Raw genomic sequence first — 23,650 nt, forward strand, 5'->3', positions numbered from 1 at the left:
TATACACTGCTCAAAAAAACAAAAGGAACAGTGAAATAACATCCTAGATCTGAACAAGTGAAGTATTCTTATTAAATATTTTGTTCTTTACATAGCTGAATGTGCTGTCAACAAAATCACACAAACATGATTGATGAAAATCAAATTTATTAACCAATGGATGTCTAGATTTGGAGTAACATTCAAAATTAAAGTGGAAAAACACACTACAGGCAGATCCAACTTTGACATAATGTCCTTAAAACAAGTCAAATTGAGGCTCAGTAATGTGTGTGGTCTGTATGACCTCCCTACAGCGCCTGGTCATACTCCTGATGAGGTGGCAGATGTACTCCTGAGGGATCTCCTCCCAGACCTGAACTAAAGCATCGGCCAATTCCTGGACAGTCTGCGGTGCATCGTGGCGTTGTGGATGGAGTGAGACATGATGTCTGGGGAGCGGGCAGGCCAGTCCATAGAATCAATGCCAGCATCTTGCAGGAGCTGCTGACTCCAGCCACATGAGGTCTAGCATTGTCTTGCATTAGGAGGAACCCAACCGCACCAGCATATGGTCTTACAAGGGGGTCTAGGGATCTCATCTCTGTACCTCATGGCAGTCAGGCTACCTATAGCAAGCACATGGATCACTGTGCGGCCCCCCAAAGAAATGCCACCCCACACCCCTGTAGACCCACCGCCAACGGCTCATTCTGGAGGATGTTGCAGGCAGCAGAACAGCGTCTCCAGACTCAATCACATGTGCTCAGAGTGAACCTGCTTTCATCTGTGAAGAGCACAGGGCACCAGTGGGGCATTTGCCAAACTTGGTCTTCTCTGGCAAATGCCAAATGTCTTGCACGATATTGGGCTGTACGCACAACCCCCACCTGTGGACGTCGGGCCCTCATACCACCCTTAGCTCTTTGACAGATGGATGGGCTAGAGGCTCAAACCCAAACATGTTGATATAGAGAATAAGTTTACTGCTGTGATGTTTGTGCATTGTAGTAAAGAGAGAAATGACAAAGGTAAAAATGACAAATTATGCTAACTTAAAAGACATGGAGTGTTATGAAATATCAGGATGAACGCTGGGGGGGAAAAAAAACGCCTCTACAAAGGAGATCAAACTGAAATGAGTTCTAATGTGATTATCATCACACCTTTTAATTCCAACAGTTGGTTAGAAAAAAACATTTTACAGCAAATATAAACATGATGACCACTCCTGCTCTTCTGAGTGCTTCGATTTGACTATGTTACATTCGACTAAGTGACGACATTGACACAGATTGCACCACAAAGTCCGCGAAATCAAAGGCAACATTCCTGGACGACATTCTGCTATAATTTAAAAAGCTCAATTTACACAGGATCCCTTAAACGCCCCTCTCTCCGTACTGCATGCGACTCCTCTCTGATCAAGGCAAAGTGGTGCTAGTATGTACACTCTGTTGTCTGGAAGCAAGTAGTAGTCGTCTTGATGATTCTGAAGATTTAGGTTGCAGATGATGTGTTCTGTTTATTGGGGATAGGCCTCGATGACCATGGCGTGACCCTGGAGAAAAGAAGAATACGAGCTTGTGAGAAATAAATAGAATGAGAAGTTTTTATTCAGTAGGTTACAAACAAAAAATATAATTTCAAAATAAAATTATTTAAATCATAAAAAATAAGAATGAGGAATGGACGCTCTGTTAGAAATAACATTACTTCCTATACGAGCATTCATTACCTGTCCTCCTGCAGCACAAGCAGCCACCAGCCCGTACTGTCCTCCCTCCTTCTTGAGCCTGTGAGCCACTGTGGTCACCAGCCTGCAGCCTGTGGCACCGAATGGGTGACCCAGAGAGAGGGAACCACCCCACAGGTTAAACTTCTCCATGGGAGGAGTCCCCACCTGCATGAACAACAGAATGTCTTTGTGTGAGCCAAAATTCAGATTCCTGCTGAAAAGAACGCTTGTGGCTGTATTACAGTACAAACACAGAAATGCTGAAACTAATGGACTTTCTATACTAATATGTTGAAATCCTCCAAATCCATTCTCAGAAATGTCCATCAGTAGCCTTCTTTACCTTCGACTTTCTGCCCAAGTACGTCTGGCCGAACCAATCGGAGTCCATCGCCTTCAGATTTGCCATAATCTGCCCCTGGAAAATCAAACACAAACATGGTTACCATAGATACCAGACTTATGCATTGATTTCTTCCACTATAAATAAGCAGGAGTAAATTCATGACGTCCAATATCAGTGTTTCCTTTCACTACTGAGAGCTCAGATTAGAGCCCGTCTTCACACACGCACATCTGTATTTACTTTGAGCTGGAGAGAGGAGCGATGACTTTTTCCCTTCTAAACGACATCGCGGTGTGACCCGCCTCCCGTCCTCTACTCCAACAAAGGAGCTCCTGACGACATGCTCGTTTGTTAAAGCGTTGTCACTGGAATGTGAATGTGATTGTCTGAATGCTGCTGTGACTCTGTTTGTTTCCTTTACAGCTTCTCGGCCTCTTCTAATGACTGTGGGCTGTAAAATGGAAATTGCCCTTCTGAATTTAATAAAGTCGTCTGAATCTTTGCAGACCACCAAGAGTCCCCCATAGCAAACTGAAGTAATTTTAAAAATGTGTCTGTGCCCACCTTAATCATATAGTCTCTGATTAATGTTACCCGAGGCTTTAGGGATTGTTCAGTCAGTCCTGTGCAATGAGCCGTCTGTTGTTAGAGGTTAAAGAGGCTGCCTGTGCTTCTCTGTTCATATTTAGCTTTCATTATTATTTACTGCTGTGGAGGCAGTGCTTACAGTCTAAGACCCCCCATGGTGATAATAACAAAGTGTATGGTATCATAATGAGTGCATAAATAGCAACGAGCGCGTCGTCTCAAAATAGTTAGAGCAAACTTACTGCAAACGCTTCGTGAAATTCAAAGACGTCGATGTCATTCATTGTCAAGCCAGCGCGCTCCAGGACTTTGGGTGTACCGTACGTTGGCCTGAAGAAGTCAAAAAGGGCGAGAGTGAGAAACAGAAGACGGAAAAAGTGTTTTCTACAAAGGCGCTGAAATGATGTGGAGGGACTCACCCCAAAAGCAGCTGATCTTTGGGGTCCTGGGACACGTAGACAAAGTCTCTGCCAAGATAAGAATATATGAGCACTTCACTGACATCACATCGTGTGTGTGTGTGTGTGTGGCGACTTTGTGTGCTCTGACAAACAGAGAAGGTGCAGATACCTGAGGTAGGCTTTAGGCTTGTAACCCATAGCCAAAGCTTTCTCTTCAGACATGATGAGCACAGCCGAGGCACCGTCAGTCTGAGAACAAACAAACAATCACTTTACTACCAGTCGGAGTAGTTTATGCGCGGTGACAGTGTTTCAACTAGAGAGTGAGATCAGCTCAAAGACATTCAGGGGGAGATATTTTGAGCAGGGCAACACAATTTGTTTGATAACAGGTTTGGAAAAGTTACCCGAGAAGTTCATTATAAAGTGCAAAGACGATGACTTCTCCAAAAAAATGAATCCTAAGATGCCGTCTGAACAGAAAAAGACACCCTCAATCAAATCCTAACAGTGTTTAGCTCCGGGTAAATTGCAGGTTTTATTTTTGTGGCTTGAAGTGTGTGGAGCTTTGTGCGTCTGTTTGACTCTCAGAGACAGAAGCTTGTGTCAACGCTGAAGGTGTGTTTGAACCAGAGACGAGGAATTAAGAACACGGGGAGTGCTGCAGGGCCTGTGTGTGTGTGTGTGTGTGTGTGTGTGTGTGTGTGTGTGTGTGTGCGTGTGTGTTTGTTTATGTGCGTGCGTTTACCAGGAAGGAGGAGTTGGCGGCTGTGACAGTGCCGTGAGGTTTTACGAAAGCGGCCTTCAGTTTGCTCATTTGCTCCATGGATGAGGGCCGGATGCCGTTGTCCTTGGAAACAATGTCACGACCTGGAATCAAAAACAACAAAATGAGAAAACCAATTTTTGCCTTCATTGGGTAGGACGGCTGATAAGAGACAGGAAGTGCTCCTTGGTGTGTCAGGGCCTGAACACATCATAACCCTTCACTGTGTGACGTGTTCGAGACTGAAGAGCGGAGCTGAGTTCACCTGGCACTTTGAAGGAGATGACGTCCTCCAACAGGCCGCTGTCCTGCGCCTTTTTGGCCAGAGTGTGTGACCTCAGAGCAAACTCGTCCTGCTCCAGTCTGGAGACCCCGAACGCAGCGGCCAGTCGATCAGCGCTGTGACCCATGGTTTCAGCTGTGGAGAACTCCGCCACAGCTGGAAGCTGACACGCAGACGACACACAGTTACAGGAGGAAGCAGAGCAGAGTATACACAGAGCGATCCAGGAGATCTGGAGGATCACTTTGACGCTCTCTTGGAGGGTTTTGGGTGAATCTGTACCTCTGGGGAAAGGTGAGCCATGCGGATGCTGCCGATCAGACTGAGCCTCTGCCCGACCGTTTTGGCCTTGTTGAGGGCCAGCATGGTCTTCCTCATCTTACGGCTGTGACGGATGGGAACGTCCGACATGAACTCAACGCCTCCGGCGACAATGGCGTCACACTGACCTGCAGCGATCAGGCCGACACCTGGAGAGAAGGAGGGAGGAAAAAACAAACAAACAAAATAAACAAACAAAGTCAGGAGGGGAACCACTAAATGAAACATTTTAAGACATTTTCTCAAACGCGCTCCTGAAAATGTTTCGAAACTTTTTGGTCAACTGAGGTCATCCTGACTCGCTTGTTCACATATGCATGTCGGACTCTTTCTGTCAGACTGAGCGCTGAAGTCAAAGCCACAGAGTCTGATATTATCATGAGTATTTTGCCTTCATGTCTAAGTACAACAAGAGACTGGCAAACCATAAAATAATGAAGTCGTTTTCACGCCTTTTTGTGGAGACGGGACAGTGCCACACTAACCATTAGGCTAATGGTTAGACCAATCAAAACATAAACAATGTGGTAGGTATATTGGTGTTTTGTTTCTTTTGGAAAGTCACGAGCGTCGAGCAGATTGCACTTGGTCACATCTGGTCCAGAGGTCCTACCTGAGGTCATCGCCTGGTTGGACGAGATGCAGGCCATAGTGACGGTGTGAGCCGGGATCTTGTCTGAAAAGCCAGCACCCAAAGCGGCCTGAAAGAACGCGTGAACAAATGAGGGGAGGAGCACATCAGAAATAAGCTCACAGTATGCTCATTTGGCTGAAAAGGATTCTGTGACGCTGAAGCTTAAAGAGAGAGTGTGTGTGTGAACCGTACGAGAGGCTCGTGTCGCCCCAATGAACTGATGTCGTATGTGGCGTGTGTGTGACGATACCTCTCGTGCTACGTTGCTGGTTTTGACCTCCTGAATGACTGTCCCATATATGATGTAGTCCACTGCATCTTTGGGTAAACTCGTCCTGTTGAGGAGACCCCTATGGAAACCAGAATGGAGCATTTTAAACCACACTCACAGTCAAATGACAAACAGGCTTTTGATAAGAAACATCAGAGAGTGAAGTGCTCATTATAACTCTGGGAACTTTTGACACGAGTTTAGCTGATTGTTTGAACTCCGGCGTTACTTAAATTCACAAAAAAAACAAACAGAAAGACAAGTGAGACGTAAGACTTACTGCAGAGCTGCTCTGGCCAAGTCGTGCGGCATGAGATCAGCATATCTGTAAACATCAAAGACGTTTTTACCTTCGAGCACAGATTAAGACTTTGTTTCAACCAAAGACTTTCTCTGACGATTTGTTATTTCAAGCAAAACAAGTCTTCATCTGCAGGTCTAACAGCTGTTCGATGTTTTCAGTAATATTCTTATTATTCTTATTCCTCATCAGTGAATTAACCAATGGGAGAAGAGCACGGACGTACGTGGTTCCAGACAAGAGGAAAGGGGTTCGGACTCCTTCCACCAGAACGATGTTCTTCATTCCAGGCCGGGCCAGAGTCTTCTTGCTTTTTGTCTGAACTGAAACAAAAAAAAAAAAGAGACAGAGCTTAACACACCTCAGCCGTTTTCACATACAGTGTACACTACTCCAAAAAATCTGGATCACTTCAAGAGGACCGCTGCAGAGATTCCTGTCACCTGGTGGGAGACTGTACCTGTCAGATGGTGGGGGGGGGGGGGGGGGGGGGGGGGGTAATACTCTGAGGTAAGACGTGACGTAAATACATGATGCAGAAGAAGCGACTGAAGCTACAGAGTCCACTTTACCATGTTATAATGAGAATATATGTCTTTACATCAGTGCTACATGTAGTTTCTGGCAGGAGAAACTCCAGGTGAAGTCTGAGTATAAAATGTATCTCTCTGCGTTCACACATACAGACACTCTGGGAAATATCAGGAGTTTTCTGCAAGCGTGAAAGCCCGAATAGATCGCTCTGAGATAACTTGAAGAATCACTTTGACAGCCAGGTATGACGTTGACATTTTCTACAACTCCGTTTTGAAACTATGAAAGTCTGTGTTATGCTTCTTCTGTTCAGGTAACATTTCATCAGCACAGAAATGAAACGATGTGGACTCCTAGATACAGTGTGGACTTACCCTGAGCCTGGAGCTGAGCTGTCGTACTGAGAGAGCGCGCCCCTGGGACACACAGACAATCATCATCTACTTTGAGCTCTTTCAATGACTTCACACATCATGTGATGAAACATCAGTTTAGGATAAAAAAAAAAAATCATTTGTTCAAAAATCTTACCAAACAGCATCGCAGAGGAAGGGCTGACGTGGCAGCTCCGCATCGTCGTCAGCAACATGGAAGCCATTTTGTTCTGGAGATGTAAAAAAAAAAAAAAAAAAACCCCGTGAAAGGTCAGAAGAGTTAAAACTCGGAGTTGTGACGGAAACATAAATGCTCACAGTAAGATCCAAAGAGTTCAGAGAGATCAGATAATGACTGTGACTGCACACGAAAGCTTAGTGCAACACGTCCAGTGAGGACAGCGATCTGAGAAGTGGCCAGAATGATGAATGAGCCACAGTGAACATGTCAAACGTTTCAGTCGAAACTCTCGGAAGTTTCTACTCTCTTTGCACTTTTATTTTTTTAGTCAATGAAAGTGTGAATGATGACACACATGCTCCTTTTCACAAACCTCTTTTTATTAGACATTTATCTGGATAAGACACTGCCAAAGAATGTAGTAACTACTCTTTTGGGGTCGGTGCATACAAAGCACTAATTAAAATCCCTTTAGGTGACATTATTTAAAAGTCCAAGTCAGAACAGAAAACCTGCAATAACAGGCAAAATATAAACCGAGAAGAGCAAGATGAACCTTTTCTAAATTGTACAGGTAATCTATCATGTGGTTATAGCTATCCAATCAATACCATTTTATTTGTATTCAATCTTCGTTTTATCCTTAAAGAAACTCGCCGAGATTCAAAAATCTCGTTTTCAGCTGTATCCTGGTCAAAACAAGCAGCAGCACATACAAATACAAAAGTACATGATGATGAGACGTTAAAAGATCATCTCAGAAAACCTCAAAGGAGAACATCTACAGCCTGACGTGTCTGCCTCCACGTCATTTAACTTCCTCTTCAGTAATTTGGGGTTCAAAGTGAAGCGAGCAGAAACGTCAGACTTATGTCACAGACAGTAAGAAAAGGTCCTGATGGAAGATTACAAGTCCCTGTACTCTTCTGATGATGAAGGTCTGAAGGAAGCAGACCTAAAATAGACTTGTAGATTAACATGGCGGTGTTTAAGTCTGCGTACGGTCAAAGAAGTCCTTCAAACAATCAGTGATGAGTGAGGGATTTCAAATGAGTGATGACCCCTCGGAGCTCCATGATGCACAGTGTCCAGAGCAGGAACGCTTTGAGACGAGGCGTGCTTCGTGTGTAAAACCTCGCCATCATCCAGCACAGACATTAAAGCGGCAGCAACCAGCCTCTTCTTCCATTCAAAAGAAAGACAAGGAAACACGGCACACCTCCTGTTAAGGTTCCTCCAAAGATAGATAGATAGATAGATAGATGGATAGATAGATACTTTATTGATCCCGAGGGAAATTCAAGAGACGAGGGATGAACGTTTTAGTCACGAACATGACTCAAGAATGAAACTTTTAGTTTATCAAAGTTCATGTTATATATAAGTGAAACTGCCTCAGCCATAAGTAGTTTTATATATTTTTATGATCATTAGTAACATAAAATAGTGCAGCCTGGGCGGACTGGTCTAATTACAATAAAAAAGTCCCTCAGGACTAAACAAATATCGCCTCATGAAAGCAGAAGGTCAACAGTAGTGTGCACCCTTCATTTAGATATCCTACTTGTGATGTGTTCTTGACACATTAGCCCAACACACAAGGACCTCAAACAACTTGTGACGAGCCTGTACTCTTCCGCTTTAGCCCCACATTAAACACCAATCAGGTTTTAATTGAGAACAGCTGTCACAAACTGAGACAAGAAGAGTAAATAAATGTTTAAAATGTCATGTTTATTATGTTGTTTGATATGACTTTTCATTGACCGTCACCCAGTTCACCCCCCTCCCTCCTCCCTCCTGTGACCCTTCACCCAGATACCTCCGCTGGAGAATGGCAGATAGAAATACACAACCACGAGACACAATAACCGTTTATGTAACACACACCTCCCCCAAAAAAACTTTCAGTCACTTTAAGTCATTCATTTGCACAAACTATCTAAGCAGCATAACGATGAAGCAAGCTCTGGGTTTAAGCTAGTGAGGCTACTCGTTAGCTAAAGTTCACACTCAAGTACGGCCCACTCCTGTAACCATGGAGACGAACGTATTGCTCAGAAGTCAACCCGTATCTTTCGTCTTTACCAACTGTGTTCATCCTAGATAGTGACAGGCCCAAGAGGAAGCTTACCTGTGCGCGTGTTATGTCTTATGTCTCCCCCTGTCAAACGGTCGGACACTTTCAACGGCGCTCCACGGACTACGCTTTGAAGGACCCCAGTGATTTTTCTTTCAGCTGCCCAGAAAAGGTGCCTCAACAAAACTTATACGCGCGCGCCATAGACTGTAAAAAATAACACACATTGCAGCATATGAAGTCAAGTCAAAGGTTTTTTGTTTGATCACATTTAAAAACAGCTTCAACTGACCAAAGTGCTTTACACGCAGGGTATGAAAACAGAATCAAAGAAAAATAAATAAAAAGCAAAGAAAGACAAAATACACTCGTAGCCTACATACGCATTTCATACACTCACATACATGTATTGTATAGGCGAACAAGCATACATAAAATAAAATAAAAATGACAAATATGGGGCTTTTCTCAGCTGGATTTAAAGGTTGAGTTTAGTCAACTCGGAGAGATCTTGAGGTGAACAAAATCAGAAGGATATCATTTAGAATGATTTTTTTTTTATTTGTCAAGATAGTTTGCACACATTTCTCATTTGAAAAATTTGCAAACAAATAAACTTTGACTTGACAAGCTTGCATTTTTCACATTGTTACGATACGGCAGTGCTTGAGCCACCTGTCGGACCTCTTGACGCTCCTGCGCCTCCGGGCTAGAGGTGAGTGGTATAAATCATAATGGTTTGTATTAACATTTTTACAGTGACAGGTAGATCCTCAGGTGGATATGGCGGTTGTTCGTGCTCTCGGTGTTTTCTCCAAATTTGAAATTAAGAAATGTCATGCTTCATTAGGTCTGTAGCAAATCGACACTTTATTACCGCTTCTTTAAAGTTATTCTAACGGCAATAATAAATGTTTTTATTTTATTTAAAAAAATATATATATTTAAAAAATTTTTATTGCGTTTCTTGGAACAAAAATGGACTTGTCACCAGATACTGGCCTCCATCTTTCAGCGGTTTTCTATTTAAACTGAGATCATGTTTAGTTTCTGCATATATAGCATGCACTTTTCTTCTTTTATACTTTTTAGAGCAACATTAGTTTATTTACAAAACAGAGTTAAAAGCGATGCAAAAAGCAATTTTGGAACATTACGAGCATTAACAGGCATGACATTAAGAAACATATTAAACGGTGTTTAATTATTTAACTAATTGAATTTCCCTCGGGATCAATAAAGTATCTATCTATCTATCTATCTATCTATCTAATTATAGATTATGTTCTGTTTTAATTAAGGGTTAGTTCAGACTTTTTAAATGTTGTTTGACATTATGTATAGGCCTACATGGGTATTGTTGTTAATTGGGATAACATATTAAAATACATTAAACTGAAAGCCTCAACATTTAATGGGCATTTTCATCATCTCTTGGGCCGAAATTATAAATTGGCTAATTCAAAAATTACTTATTTGCTTTCTGTCTGTTTCCCAGGTCATGCAAGCCGCAGCTTCTCAATGTCTTCAACACTGGCAGGTAAATAGAAGCTTCATTTTTATTGGCGCATAAATTGTAAATGGTTAATTGAAGATCAGTCCAAAGGTGAATTAAACAATCCTTCCCAAACTTTACATGCTCTTGTCCTCGGCCCCCTTTTTGGTCAAATCTTAGCTCAAACTTAAAGTTGTTTGCGTTGTAAATAAACTTTACATCTACCATCTTGAAGTTGCCTCGGAGGATTTTCCCTCCTTACAAACAAGAGTTATGTTTACATATTCTATCCTAGAACTGTAACAGACATTTTAAAAGGGTGTACTCTCTTTATTTGAGGTTTGCAAAGATTTATCTATCTTGTACCGGAATTTACATGTTTAGCAACCTTTTCTTCACACCTATTGTGTCACGGGGTAGCAGGTAGGAAACAGGGAGAGAGGACCCAAGTGCAGAATAACTAAAATTTATTAAACAAAAAGCAAAAAGCAAAACTTACTTAAATAACAAAATCCAAAAACTACGAGGAAATCCACTGGAGCTGGGCACAAACAACAGGCAACAACAAACTCTCATAACAGACTGGGAAAGACAATGACCCAATAGGGGACTGAGGAAAACACAGACTGAATAGACAGGAATCACATACAAGTAACGCAGGAAACAATACAGAACACAAGGGAAGAAGCAGAACACAGAACCAAACCATGACATATTGTTTGTACATTGCGACACCTTTGAACATATAATTCTATAGTTCATTTGAAATGTTTAATTTGTCACTTTCAGTTATGCTATGAGATGTACTGTGCCCTTATGGGACATGGGAAAACATAGATCCTGTAAGTCATTGAATAACTTACTATTTCAATATAATGAGTTAGTATCTTAATATGACTTAGTGTTTCAATGTAATGAGTTAGTATCTTAATATAATGACTTAGTGTCTCAATATAATGAGTTAGTGTCTTAATATAATGACTTAGTGTTTCAATGTAATGAGTTAGTATCTTAATATAATGACTTAGTGTTTCAATATAATGAGTTAGTGTCTTAATATAATGACTTAGTGTTTCAATGTAATGAGTTAGTATCTTAATATAATGACTTAGTGTTTCAATATAATGAGTTAGTGTCTTAATATAATGACTTAGTGTTTCAATGTAATGAGTTAGTATCTTAATATAATGACTTAGTGTTTCAATGTAATGAGTTAGTGTCTTAATATAATGACTTAGTGTTTCAATATAATGAGTTAGTATCTTAATATAATGACTTAGTGTTTCAATATAATGAGTTAGTATCTTAATATAATGACTTAGTGTCTCAATATAATTAGTGAGTATCTTATTATAATGACTTAGTGTCTCAATATAATTAGTGAGTATCTCTTTTTTTAGAATTGTTTAGACTAGCTAAGGTCAAGACACATTTTCGGTCATTAATTCACACGACTCAGACATTTACATATTGACTTAGACATTGCATATTTTAACTAACAATGCTTTCAGCCTCTGTTATTTCTGTTATTGTAGTCTTATTGAGTCATTACATTAATTAGCATCTAATTAGTCCTTGCTGATCATGTCACTTTGTACCCCACACTCATTTGTTGCTTTTTTACAAATGTTTAAGAAATGCCTGATTGTAAATATTTACACCTAACTAGCCTTTGGTCCTGACAAAGCCCAAAGCAATTTCTCCATTTATATTGATTTTATTTTGGTAATCACTGTGTTTTATGCAGATTCCTGTTTATACAAAGATCTCATGCTGTTGTTACGTTACTCTAAAAAAACATTCCAGTTGCTTGTTTGTGTTGCCCTCTTAATGCCCAAGTGCCTTTAAGCAACAACATTGTCTTTGTATACTTTTGCTGTTGATGCTAATCTTCTCCTAGGATAATGTGAAAACAGCAGAAATAGGCATTTTACAATAGTGCTGGCCCTTTTGATTATAATTGTTTTTACTGCTCTGTCCATCAAGCTCGAACACACGTCAGCTACGAGCTCAAGGATGAGGTGGCAGTTGTGCGACTCAATGATCCAACAGCCAAGGTGTGTGTGTGTGTGTGTGTGTGTGTGTTTCACTACGGGGGAAGGTGTAAGCAAGCAAAGAGGGTGGTTATGTTTGTGACAGACCTGACTAGTGTCCTACTGACAAACTTCACATGATAAATCAGTGTATGTGTGTGTGTTTGTATTAATGTGTGTTCCTGTCCATACAGGTGAACACACTATCGCCACAGATGCAGTCTGATCTGAAAGAGGTGATGGAGGAGATCTGGACGAACAAATCTGTAAAAAGCGCCGTCTTCATCTCCAGCAAGCCCGGCTGCTTCATCGCCGGAGCAGATATCAAGTAAACCTCAATTTAGGATGAAGTTAACTAAAGTTTAAAACTGTTTGTGATGCATGGTGCACCATTGACTGCATATAGCAAGTAGCATGTAGGTTAAAAGTAAAAGTGCAGGCATTATGGATCGCCTTTTATCAGCACTCTTTCTAATGTCCAACAGGGGGCGACTATTTGTTCCTATAAAATGTCTCTTCTTCTTACTGTGCTAAACTAGAAAGAAACAGAAATCCTTTTCTTTCTTTTCTAGTATGATCCAGTCCTGTCAAAGCAGCGAGGAGGCCACACGTCTCTCTCAACAAGGTCAGAAGATGTTTGAGAAGATTGAGAAGTCACCCATTCCTATCGTTGCTGCCATCCATGGCTCCTGCCTCGGTGGAGGCCTGGAGGTAAAACCCTTTTTGTGTGTTTGTGGAGATAGGTTTTAGGTGTTTTTAAAATGCTGGTTTTGAAAACTAAGATTTGACCACTGATCTTGGATCGTATGCTATTTCTGTAGTTGGCGATCGCCTGCCAGTACAGAATCGCAACAAGAGGCAAAAAAACGGTCCTAGGGACACCAGAGGTCATGCTGGGACTTTTGCCTGGAGCGGGTGGCACTCAAAGACTTCCTAAAATGGTATAAAAACAAATACACTGTCATCAGTTATCTTCTTGAAATAACGGCCACATGCTTGTGCTACTGACTATTGACTTTCTCTGGAGTACACTAAGGTCAAGGTACTTGCTGTGAGGAGATTAAAGATACACGTTAATCTGTTTGTGTGTGTGACTTGTTTGTAGGTGGGTCTCCCTGATGCGTTTGACATGATGCTGACAGGAAGGAGAATCAAGGCTGATAAAGCCAAGCAGATGGGCTTAGTGAACCAGCTTGTGGACCCTTTGGGTATGTTCTAACTTCAGCATTTGTCTTTGCTGTGTTTTGTGGAAAAGAAAATCACTCGTGCTTAAAACCTCCACAGTTCATAACTCTAGGCAGGCTAAGGGGAAGTTTAAACCTTGTGTTTGTTCACTCCAGGTCCTGGACTTAAGCCTGCAGAGGAGACGACGATTGACTACCTGGAGAAAATTGCTGTGGGCGTGGCAAAGGATATTAGCAACAAGAAGGGCCTCAATGAGAGTGAGTGAAGCCTGGTTTACACCAGTTGCCCTTCTCTTCAATAATCATTCAAGCTTTGTGAAAGTCTAAGCAGAAAATGTGCCTTATTTGCTGCTTTCACTGCACATTAGCAGCATGAACTTTAGCCCAAGTTTTTCAGGTGGACTACATGTGTGGCCACAAACGGCCCCACTTTATCCAGCCAGCCTCAAAGTTACATGCATGCATGGGATCTGTTCAAAATCTGTGGGATCCTTGTGCATGTAATGAAGCTGCTTCATACTCTTTTAAGTTTACCTGTGTGTTTTCCACTTAATCCATATTACACTGAATACATAATAATACGTCCATGTCAGAAAAAAGAAGTCCCATGCTGTGAGGGACGTGTGAAATGGCAACTCTTGAAAATGTGAGAGGCAGACTGTTGTGACATTTTCCAGAAATTTGTACAAATGCATTGGCGAAAAAGGCTGAATAGTAAGGCAAGTTTCTTTTTATTTTCATGGTAATGAAGTTCTAATTTGCAAGTCTTTTGATATTAAAAGAACAGCAGAAGACACTGAATCAAGACAGGAGAGATTGTGGCTAAAAAGGCAAAACATAAGAACTTAATGAGCAATTTTGCGATGAACGCCCAAGCCAGGGTAAGATGTGATATCTACAGTACAGTAAAGGTTCAAAACTGGAAACCAGGCATGACATTTCAGTTATAGAAAAGCTTGGTCCTCTGTCCAAGTCATTACTTTTTGTATGCAGAGTTCAATAAGTCTGCTATGAGCTCTGATCTGCAGCTGATATCGACCATGCCTGTGTACTGTATATGTCAGTTGGGCTCTTGATACAATTTAAATATGGAAAGGAAAAAACGTGTCAAATGTTAACATGTATCTGTGTGTGTGGACAGAGCTGCAGGACAAACTGATGGACCTGGCTCCAGAGAGAGAAAACATCTACAAGATAGTCAGTGAGAAGGCCCATAATATGAGCAAAGGCCTCTACCCGGCTCCGGCCAAAATCATTGAGGTAAGAAGTTATAAACAGGAAGCAAAGAAATGAAATAATAATGGTAATAATACACTCGACTTTTCTTGTACTGAAATATCCTGAACAAACAATAAAAGCAGAACAGTGAAAAGAATACAAGGAAATCATCTATGAGAAGGAGGATGAAAACAGAGTTTGTTGGTGGTTGTAGGGATGTTGACTTTTAGAGATTTCTTGAAGGTGGAGAGTTTTATTTTATTTTCACATTTCAATTTCCACATAATGTTGATTTTGTGTTTGGTTGTCCAGTGTGTCCAGATTGGGCTTGAGCAGGGCAGAGAAGCTGGTTATCTAGCTGAATCAGAGGTGAGACTTTGAAAAAGTAGACCATAAAAAGTACTTTAATGTATATTTCAACAGTCTCTTATATCATACACATAGTTGAATTAGCTGAATTCTACTGTCTTTTTTAACTTCCCCAGAACTTTGGGAAGCTGGCAATGTCAAAAGAGTCAAAGGCTCTGATTGGGGTTTATCACGGTCAGATAGCTTGTAAGAAGAACCACTTCGGGGTCCCAGAGAAGGAAGTAAAGTAAGAACTCTGATGAGTGTTAAAGTTCTTCACATCACCTAAACCATTTGCTACACTTCCTCAACATGCCATATGTTTTCTGTTTCAGGACGATTGGGATCTTGGGTGCAGGGCAGATGGGAAGTGGTGTAGCTCAGGTATCAATAGATAAAGGCCTGACCACCATCCTGAAGGACGCCAATGTGGAGAGCATCAGCAGGGGGCAGGAACGGATCTACACAAGGTTAGATCATGAAAAAGACACCATTGCTCCTAAATCTTCAGCGCACAACAATAAAGAGAGGTTTTGACCATATACACATTGAAGCCATTTTCCAGTGACATCCACCTCAGAAGGTTTAACCTCCTATTGAATGTTGGTCTGCTGTGTTCTTGGTTGTAAACTGTACAAATCGATTAAATCAGAAAATGCTGAACAGTGTAATGGAAGAACAATGAGCCATATTTTAGGTCCAAACAATATATTACCCACTAGCCTCCATCAGACAAGAACTAATGTTAGCATTCACTTGCTGCCTAGCTAAAACTGCTTTTAGCTAAAACTGCTAAGGCCGCTAAAACTGCTTTTAGCTAGGAAAGGGCAAAATGCTAACATCCCTTTTTGATGGCGTGTGGTAGAAAAAAGGATTTCTAGTTAACTTTAATGTAAGAAAGGTTGGCTGCTCATGTTAGCTTTGTTTCTTGTGGTGGCTAATATTTTATCAAATATGTAATTTTACAATAGATATGACCAGATACCCAACGTCTTTTAATTAGTTAATAACAAAAGCTGGCTAGAATGAGATATGTACTGTACAACACAGCAGAACAAAATCATTACAATAGTGTGACATTTGTAAGGAAAATGGCTGCTCTTTTGAAATTTGGTGAATCAGAACCCTATTTGAATTGTGAGTGTTTTCTTTGTCTATGTTTTTAGTCTGGACGGAAAGGTAAAGAGGAAATCCATGACCTCTTTTGAGCGGGATGCCATAATGTCCAATCTCTCTGTTCAACTTGACTACTCTGGCTTTGAGTCTGCTGACATGGTGATAGAGGCCGTGATTGAAGACATGGATATCAAACACCAAGTTCTCAAGGAAGTGGAGGCAGTGAGTACTATCTCCTTCTCTAGGATTTCCCTTTAGTGTCACCTTGAGAAAACCATAACAAAGAATAAAAACAGCTCTTGTCAAAGCCAGTGGACTGTTAAAAGAGAAGTGTACAGAAGTTGGCCCATTTGTCACAATAATTTGCTAGTCCCTGCTTTACAGCGAGATAAGATCTTCATTTTGACTGCAGATCTAAACTTTTGCATAAAGATTCAATCTTTGAAAGCCTTTATCTGAACTTTAATAAGTTCTGAACAGGACCGAATGATGTTGTACCTTTTTAAACTTTTCAGAAGTTACTGACATCCTTTCTTAAAATTAAATTGAATATATTTGGTATTTGTGTTTTCTCTCTCTCTCTCTCTCTGCAGGTGATTCCCCCTCATTGCATTTTTGCCTCCAACACCTCGGCACTGCCTATCAAAGAAATTGCAGCTGCCAGCAAACGCCCTGACAAGGTCTATAATACTGACACCATTTACTATGATTACACAATCTTTTTCACAAGCATCCCTGGATAAAATTGCACGTTCACTATTGAGTTTAGTGTCATGAAAGCTTGACCACAAGCTTGTTGTGGTGGAAGTACATTTTGGCTAGCCACATGGATTTAATTAGCAGGATGCAAAAAGTCAATCAAACTTCTGACACAAACATTTTACCTTCAAGTTGTTTCCTTTGTTTTGCATGTGTAGGTGATTGGCATGCACTACTTTTCCCCGGTGGATAAGATGCAGTTGCTGGAGATTGTTATCACTGATGAGACATCCCAAGACACCATAGCCTCTGCTTTTAATGTTGGTCTGAAACAGGGCAAGACTGTCATTGTGGTCAAGGTCAGTGTAATTCTGAAATATTACTTTATGTATCTCAGTTGTCTTGTAGCTTAGCATAAATGTTTTTTTTTTTTTAATCTTCTTTCTCTGCCTGCTAATTCCCTGAACTTCAGGATTGTCCAGGGTTTTACACCAATCGCCTTTCGCTGCATCTGGTGTTAGAGGCTCTAAAAAGAATACAGGTAAGCTTGAATTACGACTTGCCTCTGGCACTTATTTCCTTTATGGACACTGCAGAAGGTCCCATTGCAAAGATCAGAACTTGTTGTTTTGAATCTCCAAATTACATTTCAGAATACTGCTGAAGGATGATGGCCTGACCTTTGTTTTGTTAAACAGGAAGGTGTGCCGTTGGACAAATATGAAGAAATAGGACGGAGAGTTGGTTTATCCATGGGCTACTTAATGGTTTGCGATTTAGTTGGTGTTGACACAGTACTACACATTTTACAGGTAATTTTGTCCAGCTAGTGGAAACTGAAGTTGGCATTCAGGTTGATGTCTATACAGTTGAATTCACAGGAACTCTTTACACTTCAGTGAGTTCATGTGCATGCATTGCATGCATGAAATTCATGCTACTGTTTTGTTTAAATAAACACGTCTCTTTGTCTGTGCGTGCTTGTAGGGTGTTGTTAATGCCTACGGTTCTCGTTTTGAAGGAGTGGAATTGGGCATTTTAGAGACGCTTATCGAGAGAGGCTTCAAAGGTACAACTTTAATGAGAATATAATCATTACCTAGTCATTTCTAATAACTCATGCCACCAGTATGTAATATATTAAAATCCATGTTGATGATGTGCTTATTGACTGAATATTCAGCTAGATCATAAAACAAACGTGTTTCATTGTTTATCCAGACAAATATAGGTATACAGTATTGATAGTGATTATATGTTATTGTTTTTTTGTATGACTTACTATATGTAGCACCTAATTAAGTCTGACACAAGTTAATTTATTTCCTAGGTACTAAATCTGGAAAAGGATTCTTTCTATATGAAAAAGGAAAAAACTACAAAAGTGTGAATCCTGAAGCTGTAGAAATCATCCAGAAATTTCAAACGCCAGCTCAGCCGACAGTGTAAGATGACATCCTCTAATTAATCAGAACCTCACCCTCTCTGATCTTTGTCTGAAAAAATGCTTTGGCTTTTGTTTTTATTGTAGTTCCTCATCAGACTGGGACCACGAGCACCAGTTGATAAGCCGTGTTGTGAATGAAGCCCTGCGGTGCCTCGAGGAGGGAATCCTGAGAAACCCAGTAGAGGGAGACATTGGCGCTATATTTGGAATTGGCTACCCCCCAAGTTCTGGGGGTGAGTCTCATTTTAAAGGAACACACACACACACACACACGTACTGAACCAGAGCTGCATGTTTGACTGTAAGTTTGTCCACAGTTAATCTTGTTTGAATGGGCTTGGAAACACGGCGACAAAAAACATGAGCACTTTTTGTAAATTAAACAATTAAATATAATTTGGGTTATTTACAGTATAGCTTGTGAATGCTTCCTTGACTAGAAGGGTAGATGGTGTTTTTTTTCAACAGCTCAAACAAATGCAGTTATGAACGGTCTGATAATTAATAATGAAAAGTCCTTTAGCTTTAAAGGTTTTGCAAAGTTAAATTCAGTGTTTGTCTGAACTCTTTCTGCAGAAAGCATTTTTAGTACGGGGGAGCTGAGCTGTCACTATTTCCAACATAAATTTAAAATCTGTTTTACGTCTTTTCTCAAAATCTCCATTATTCCTAGAGGACAATAGTTGAAATTCACCTTCGCTCACTGTTGCTGAAACGAGGACTAGTCTTCTAACATTGTGTACGTAATATACCTGCTAGGCTACCCAGCGCTCCGAGGCCTGTTTGTTTTAAACTTCTCCTATCAAGGATGGTTTTATCCTCTTGACCTACCAGTCATCATGTATATGACAATTTAGAACTGAATCTGTTCTAAACTGTGTAAATGTATAGCCCAGAAGTAAAGGCTTTTTTGTAGTGTCACTGGAAATCTTTTTTTTTTTTTAGTACTAACTATAATTATCGTGTCGGTGCAGGTCCGTTCAGGTTCGTGGACACGTTTGGTGCAGAGCGTCTCGTGAGCACCATGAGGCGATACGAAGAGGTTTATGGAGCTCCCTTCACACCCTGCCAGCTTTTACTGGACCACGCTAAAGACCCCAGCAAGAAGTTTTACAAATGATCCAGTTCTGGGACACTATGTAACTTGTCCAACACCGAGAGGCAGAAAGTCCCGCCCCTCCCTTGGGACACTGTGGGAACAACAAGTAACTTCATCTTTTGTCTCAACACGACAGAAAGATTCACTGTGGATAGCAAATGTTCCTATTTCATTATTCCTGTTTATAATTTTATAGCCTGACAATTCTGATATTGTGTTATCAGCTGCTCTCACATGATAAAACCATAAACATGTTTGAATTGTATTTGATTAAAAAAAAAAAAAAAAAACACATTCTGATCTGTCTTATCTTTTCTGGATTTTTTTCAGTGGTGCACAACAGCAAAACGCTTTACAAACACATGACTTGTAGTTCTGTGCACACACAAACACAGAGGGCTTTGGGAAGCTAAATATCAGGGACTGAAGAACATGGTGTGCGACAGGCTATAATCCAGCCGCACTGCACACGTCAAACCCCCACGTTCGCAGACTTTTTGGGAGATTGTTACGGCCTAAAATAACTGATTTTGCAGTAGCTTTTAAAAAATTGCAATGCGTGTAATGTTTTTAGGTGATTGAATTCCAATTGAATTGAATTGCAGCAGAAAGCAAAAACAGCAGAACAAGGTTGCGGTTTTTTTTTGGTCAACTATTTCCTTGCACAAACTTTGATGTGGTTGAGTGATATTTTAACCTGAGCAGAGCAATTTACTTTTTGAAGCATATTATCTATCAAAAAAAACCTGGGGAAACTTGCGGGGCAAGCTCTTTTGAATGTGAATTGTCGCGATCGCAACATTGCGACTTCCTTGAGGGACAAGTTGTACCGCTGTCTGCTTCCATCACTCTGACAGGAAAAAGTTCATTACGGCAAACAAGCAAGATCATTTTGTCTTTACAAACACAGACAAATTAGGGAATCAAAATTGGAAAACAAAGATCACAACTGCAAACACTGTTTAGTGGTCAAATAAACAGGTTAAAACATCTTTGGGTCTTTCAACAATCAGACCCCTTCCCCTAGGCGACCCAACCAGAGTTGATCAAGTCCCAGCTTGTGTCCAGGTAGCACTGCTACCCTTGATGCGACTTCTGCTGCATCAGGGGCCATCTTGCTGGCCCTTCGCTGGCTGGCCCCTATGATGTCAAGCATTTTGTAGGCCCTGCAGAGGGATTGGCCCACAAATCCTCAACATCCCACCTCAATGGGTTGGCATCTTGCCCGCCAACCATTGCTCCTGCACTCCTCCACAAGCAAGATGTCTGACCTTAATGTTGTTATAGCGACCACTTCACAGCTCAGTCCGTGTGAACCTGTGCTCTGCTGCTTGCTCCCATCTTGTCCAGGATCAGCGACCTCCTCTCTTTCCCATGTACCTTGTCATAGCGAGGTCTTCTTCCCGTGCCTAGGCCAGCTCTTCCCTGTGCCACTGTGCCCACCAACACCCTTTGCCATAGCCTTGACTCTGCGATGTCTACAGTCTTGGCAGCTCTCCACTTCCGCCCCGTTCTGACTTCGATCCCAGCCTGAGCCACCTTTGGATCAATGGACTCCTGATATTGTAGGAGCTCCCTGTCACCATGAACTCCTCACTCAGGCTGCTGATGGGGGGGCCTCAGCTTGTTTTTCTGCCTGTATAACGCCACGCTGCTCAGGCTTCGCGGCAAACCCAGCCACTTGCGTAATAACCTGCTCTCCTCCTCTCAAAGCCTTCCATTGTTGAAATGGGGACTTCATAAACCAAGAGGGGCCAGAGGATCCGAGGGCGAATACTGTGTTGGTAGATCCAGGCCTTGAATTTGCCAGGGAGGTCAGACTTGTCTACCACAGCTAGCCAGGTCTCCAGGTCTTGGTTGGTCTCCTTTGTGGAGGCTACGTCTCTCAGGCTGCAGTTGTACGTACACCTTTCCCAAGCTCTTCTACAGGTTCTTCAGTGAGTGATGGTATCTTGATGGTGCTAAGTGAGAAGCAGAAATTGCTGGTACTCTTCCCTTTCTTCAGCCTGAGGGACCTCAACTTAACTTCAAGTTCATGCGAGCCCAGCTCATCAGCTCCTGAAGGCCGTTCAGGACCCATCTGCAGCCTTGGACAGATTTCGTAGTCACTGTCAGGTCATCCATGAAAGCTCGGAGGAGTGGCTGTCGGACTCCAGACTTGAACAGGGTCCCCCTACACTGAACTTCCACAGATTTCACCAGCATGTTCATGGTGAGTGCAAAGAGAATGACCAAGATTGTACAGCCAGTGATGATCCTCTTTTTCAAGCTTGTGCCAGTCGGAGGTTGATATTCCGGAGGAGACTCTCAGATGGAAGTTGGCATAGTAGTCCAGGATGAGGTCTCTGAATTTCTTTGGGATTTAATGCCCATTCAGTGCCTCTTCGACCAGTTTATGGGGTATGGATCCATAGGCATTTGCGAGGTCCAGCCACAGTACAGCCAGGTCCCCCTTGTTTTTATCTGGCCTCCTGAATAAGCTGAGTGACCACGCCAGTGTGTTCCAGGCATCCAGATACACCTGGGATCCCTCCTTTCTGGACTGATCGATGTAGGTGTTTGTCAGCAGGTAATCTGTCAGTCGCCTAGGTGGTGCAGAGGGTGATCAGGATTATCCATAATAGATACCAGTTTGTTCAGAGTCCTCCTCTCTGTCACAACTACATAAGAGTCCCGCTTGCAGCATGTCACAGAGCAAGCCTTCTTGATAAGATTTCCCAGTCACCGGCTCCAGCACTGCTCCCCCAACAGTGTTGGCCTTCCAGTTCAGCCTGTTGTCTCTGTTGATACCCAGATACTTAAACTCCTCAACCACAGTCACATCCTCTCCCAGCATACACAGCGGTTGTGGCTGTCCTCTTCCTTCTGAAGTCCATCACCATCTCTCTGGTCTTGTCCACATTCAGAATTTGGTAATTTGTCGCTGTCCACTCCACAAAGTTATCCACCAGCGCCCTCTATTCCTCCTCTTACCAATCACGTACATTGCGGAATCATCTGAGCATTTCTGCAAATGGCATGACCTGGAGTTTTACAGGAAGTCAGAGGTGTACAATGTGAAAAGGAAAGGAGACAGACTGAACACGCTGCTGCAGGTAAATGATGGTGTCGTCCACTCCCAAATGTGGCTAGTAGGCAAATTGTAAAGGGTCAAGGGCCAGTTTCCCCTGTGGCCTGAGGGGGGTCAGGACAAACCTCTTCAGCACCTTCATCACATGAGACGTTAGTGCAACTGGTCGATTGTCTTTGAGGTCGGATGGCGTCATACATGAAGTCAGACAACTCACTTTTGCCCCATGACAACAGTTTAAGCTATTTATTTTTAGTTGGATTTTGATTGGTTTATTTATTCCAAACTTGTAACATAAAATAAAGATGAACATAAATACAGACAGGAAATAATAATTACAAACAATGTAAAGTATAATTCAGGAAAAAAAAGAATACATTTGAACAATAAGCTAGAGTGAAAAGTAAAAACGTGATACATTTGGCTTGTATTATATTTTTTAAATTATGACTATAAGCACGTATTGCTCAGAAGTCAACCTGTATCTTTCGTCTTTCTAACTGTGTTCATCCTAGATAGTGACAAGCCCCTAAGGAAGCTCACCTGTACAGGTAAGCACAGGTACGTCTCCCCTGTTAAACGATGGGACACTTTCAGCAGCGCTACCGGACTACGCTTTGAAGGACCCCAATGATTTTTAATTTTTTTCAGCTGCCCAGAAAAGGTGCCTGCACAAAACTCACGCGCAACTACATTGCAACAAATGAAGTCAAGTGAAGGTTTAATTGTTTGAGCACATTTAAAAACAGCTTCAGATGACCAAAGTGCTTTACAGGCAGTGCATGAAAACAGAATCAAAGAAAAATAAATGGCAAAGAAATAACAAAATACACTGGTAGCCTACATAGCATTTTATACAAATACAAACATTCGCATGTACATGTATAGGCATAGGCTACAGACATACATTTACATACATATGATAAAATAAAAATAGGAGGCTTGTTTCAGCTGGTTTCAAAGGCCTGGGAATAAGGTGAGTTTTGAGTTGTGATTTGAATAAATGTAATGAGTTTCATACCCAGACAACTCAAAGACATCTTGAGGTGAGAGTGATCATAATGATACAATTTGAAATGTTTTTTGTTTTTTTTTGGTTCAGATAGTTTGCACACAGAGTACTTTAACATTTTTAAGATACGGC

The 23,650-nt window shown here is 41.5% G+C and overlaps 2 protein-coding genes across 4 annotated transcripts; one reads left to right on the plus strand and one right to left on the minus strand.

Annotated features, from left to right (window-relative positions):
- Window positions 1–1,118: 1,118 nt before the first annotated feature.
- hadhb (hydroxyacyl-CoA dehydrogenase trifunctional multienzyme complex subunit beta) lies at window positions 1,119–23,145 on the minus strand. 2 transcript variants are annotated; one of them, XM_079340897.1, is made up of 17 exons: window positions 23,118–23,145; window positions 8,852–8,920; window positions 6,694–6,766; window positions 6,537–6,578; window positions 5,855–5,951; window positions 5,608–5,652; window positions 5,307–5,406; window positions 5,036–5,123; window positions 4,384–4,571; window positions 4,084–4,264; window positions 3,801–3,922; window positions 3,222–3,301; window positions 3,071–3,118; window positions 2,894–2,981; window positions 2,061–2,135; window positions 1,718–1,882; window positions 1,119–1,540 (listed from the first exon to the last, which is right to left on the minus strand). In XM_079340897.1, the coding sequence occupies exons 3-17, from the start codon at window positions 6,758–6,760 to the stop codon at window positions 1,505–1,507; spliced, it is 1,422 nt and encodes a 473-aa protein (XP_079197023.1). In that variant the 5' UTR covers window positions 6,761–6,766; window positions 8,852–8,920; window positions 23,118–23,145; the 3' UTR covers window positions 1,119–1,504. The 2 variants fall into 2 exon arrangements, with proteins under 2 accessions (XP_079197023.1, XP_079197022.1); XM_079340896.1 differs by lacking the exon at window positions 23,118–23,145 and having other exon boundaries at window positions 8,852–8,971.
- LOC306822110 (trifunctional enzyme subunit alpha, mitochondrial-like) lies at window positions 9,576–19,726 on the plus strand. Of its 2 annotated transcripts, none has more exons than XM_079340855.1 (21): window positions 9,576–9,647; window positions 10,296–10,337; window positions 12,279–12,349; window positions 12,520–12,653; window positions 12,898–13,036; window positions 13,147–13,266; window positions 13,431–13,533; window positions 13,666–13,767; window positions 14,651–14,769; window positions 15,040–15,096; window positions 15,213–15,322; window positions 15,411–15,545; window positions 16,242–16,413; window positions 16,785–16,871; window positions 17,109–17,249; window positions 17,363–17,431; window positions 17,589–17,702; window positions 17,878–17,959; window positions 18,221–18,335; window positions 18,422–18,570; window positions 19,312–19,726. In XM_079340855.1, the coding sequence occupies exons 1-21, from the start codon at window positions 9,581–9,583 to the stop codon at window positions 19,455–19,457; spliced, it is 2,274 nt and encodes a 757-aa protein (XP_079196981.1). In that variant the 5' UTR covers window positions 9,576–9,580; the 3' UTR covers window positions 19,458–19,726. The 2 variants fall into 2 exon arrangements, with proteins under 2 accessions (XP_079196981.1, XP_079196982.1); XM_079340856.1 differs by having other exon boundaries at window positions 17,589–17,657.
- Window positions 23,146–23,650: the final 505 nt, after the last annotated feature.

The sequence above is a fragment of the Symphodus melops genome (assembly GCF_947650265.1).
Source record: "Symphodus melops genome assembly, chromosome: 1".
NCBI classification, from domain to species: domain Eukaryota; kingdom Metazoa; phylum Chordata; class Actinopteri; order Labriformes; family Labridae; genus Symphodus; species Symphodus melops.

Bases quoted from the DNA above. Each gene is read 5' to 3' on its own strand.
- LOC306822110 (XM_079340855.1), top strand. From the start codon at position 9,581: ATGGCGGTTGTTCGTGCTCTCGGTGTTTTCTCCAAATTTGAAATTAAG. The intron at 13,267-13,430 runs GTATAAAAACAA...ACTTGTTTGTAG, and splicing joins CTCAAAGACTTCCTAAAATG to GTGGGTCTCCCTGATGCGTT. The intron at 17,250-17,362 runs GTCAGTGTAATT...CCTGAACTTCAG, and splicing joins AGACTGTCATTGTGGTCAAG to GATTGTCCAGGGTTTTACAC.
- hadhb (XM_079340897.1), bottom strand. From the start codon at position 6,760: ATGGCTTCCATGTTGCTGACGACGATGCGGAGCTGCCACGTCAGCCCT. The intron at 3,119-3,221 runs GTATCTGCACCT...TTATCTTGGCAG, and splicing joins AAGCCTAAAGCCTACCTCAG to AGACTTTGTCTACGTGTCCC. The intron at 2,136-2,893 runs GTAAGTTTGCTC...TTGATTTTCCAG, and splicing joins AATTTCACGAAGCGTTTGCA to GGGCAGATTATGGCAAATCT.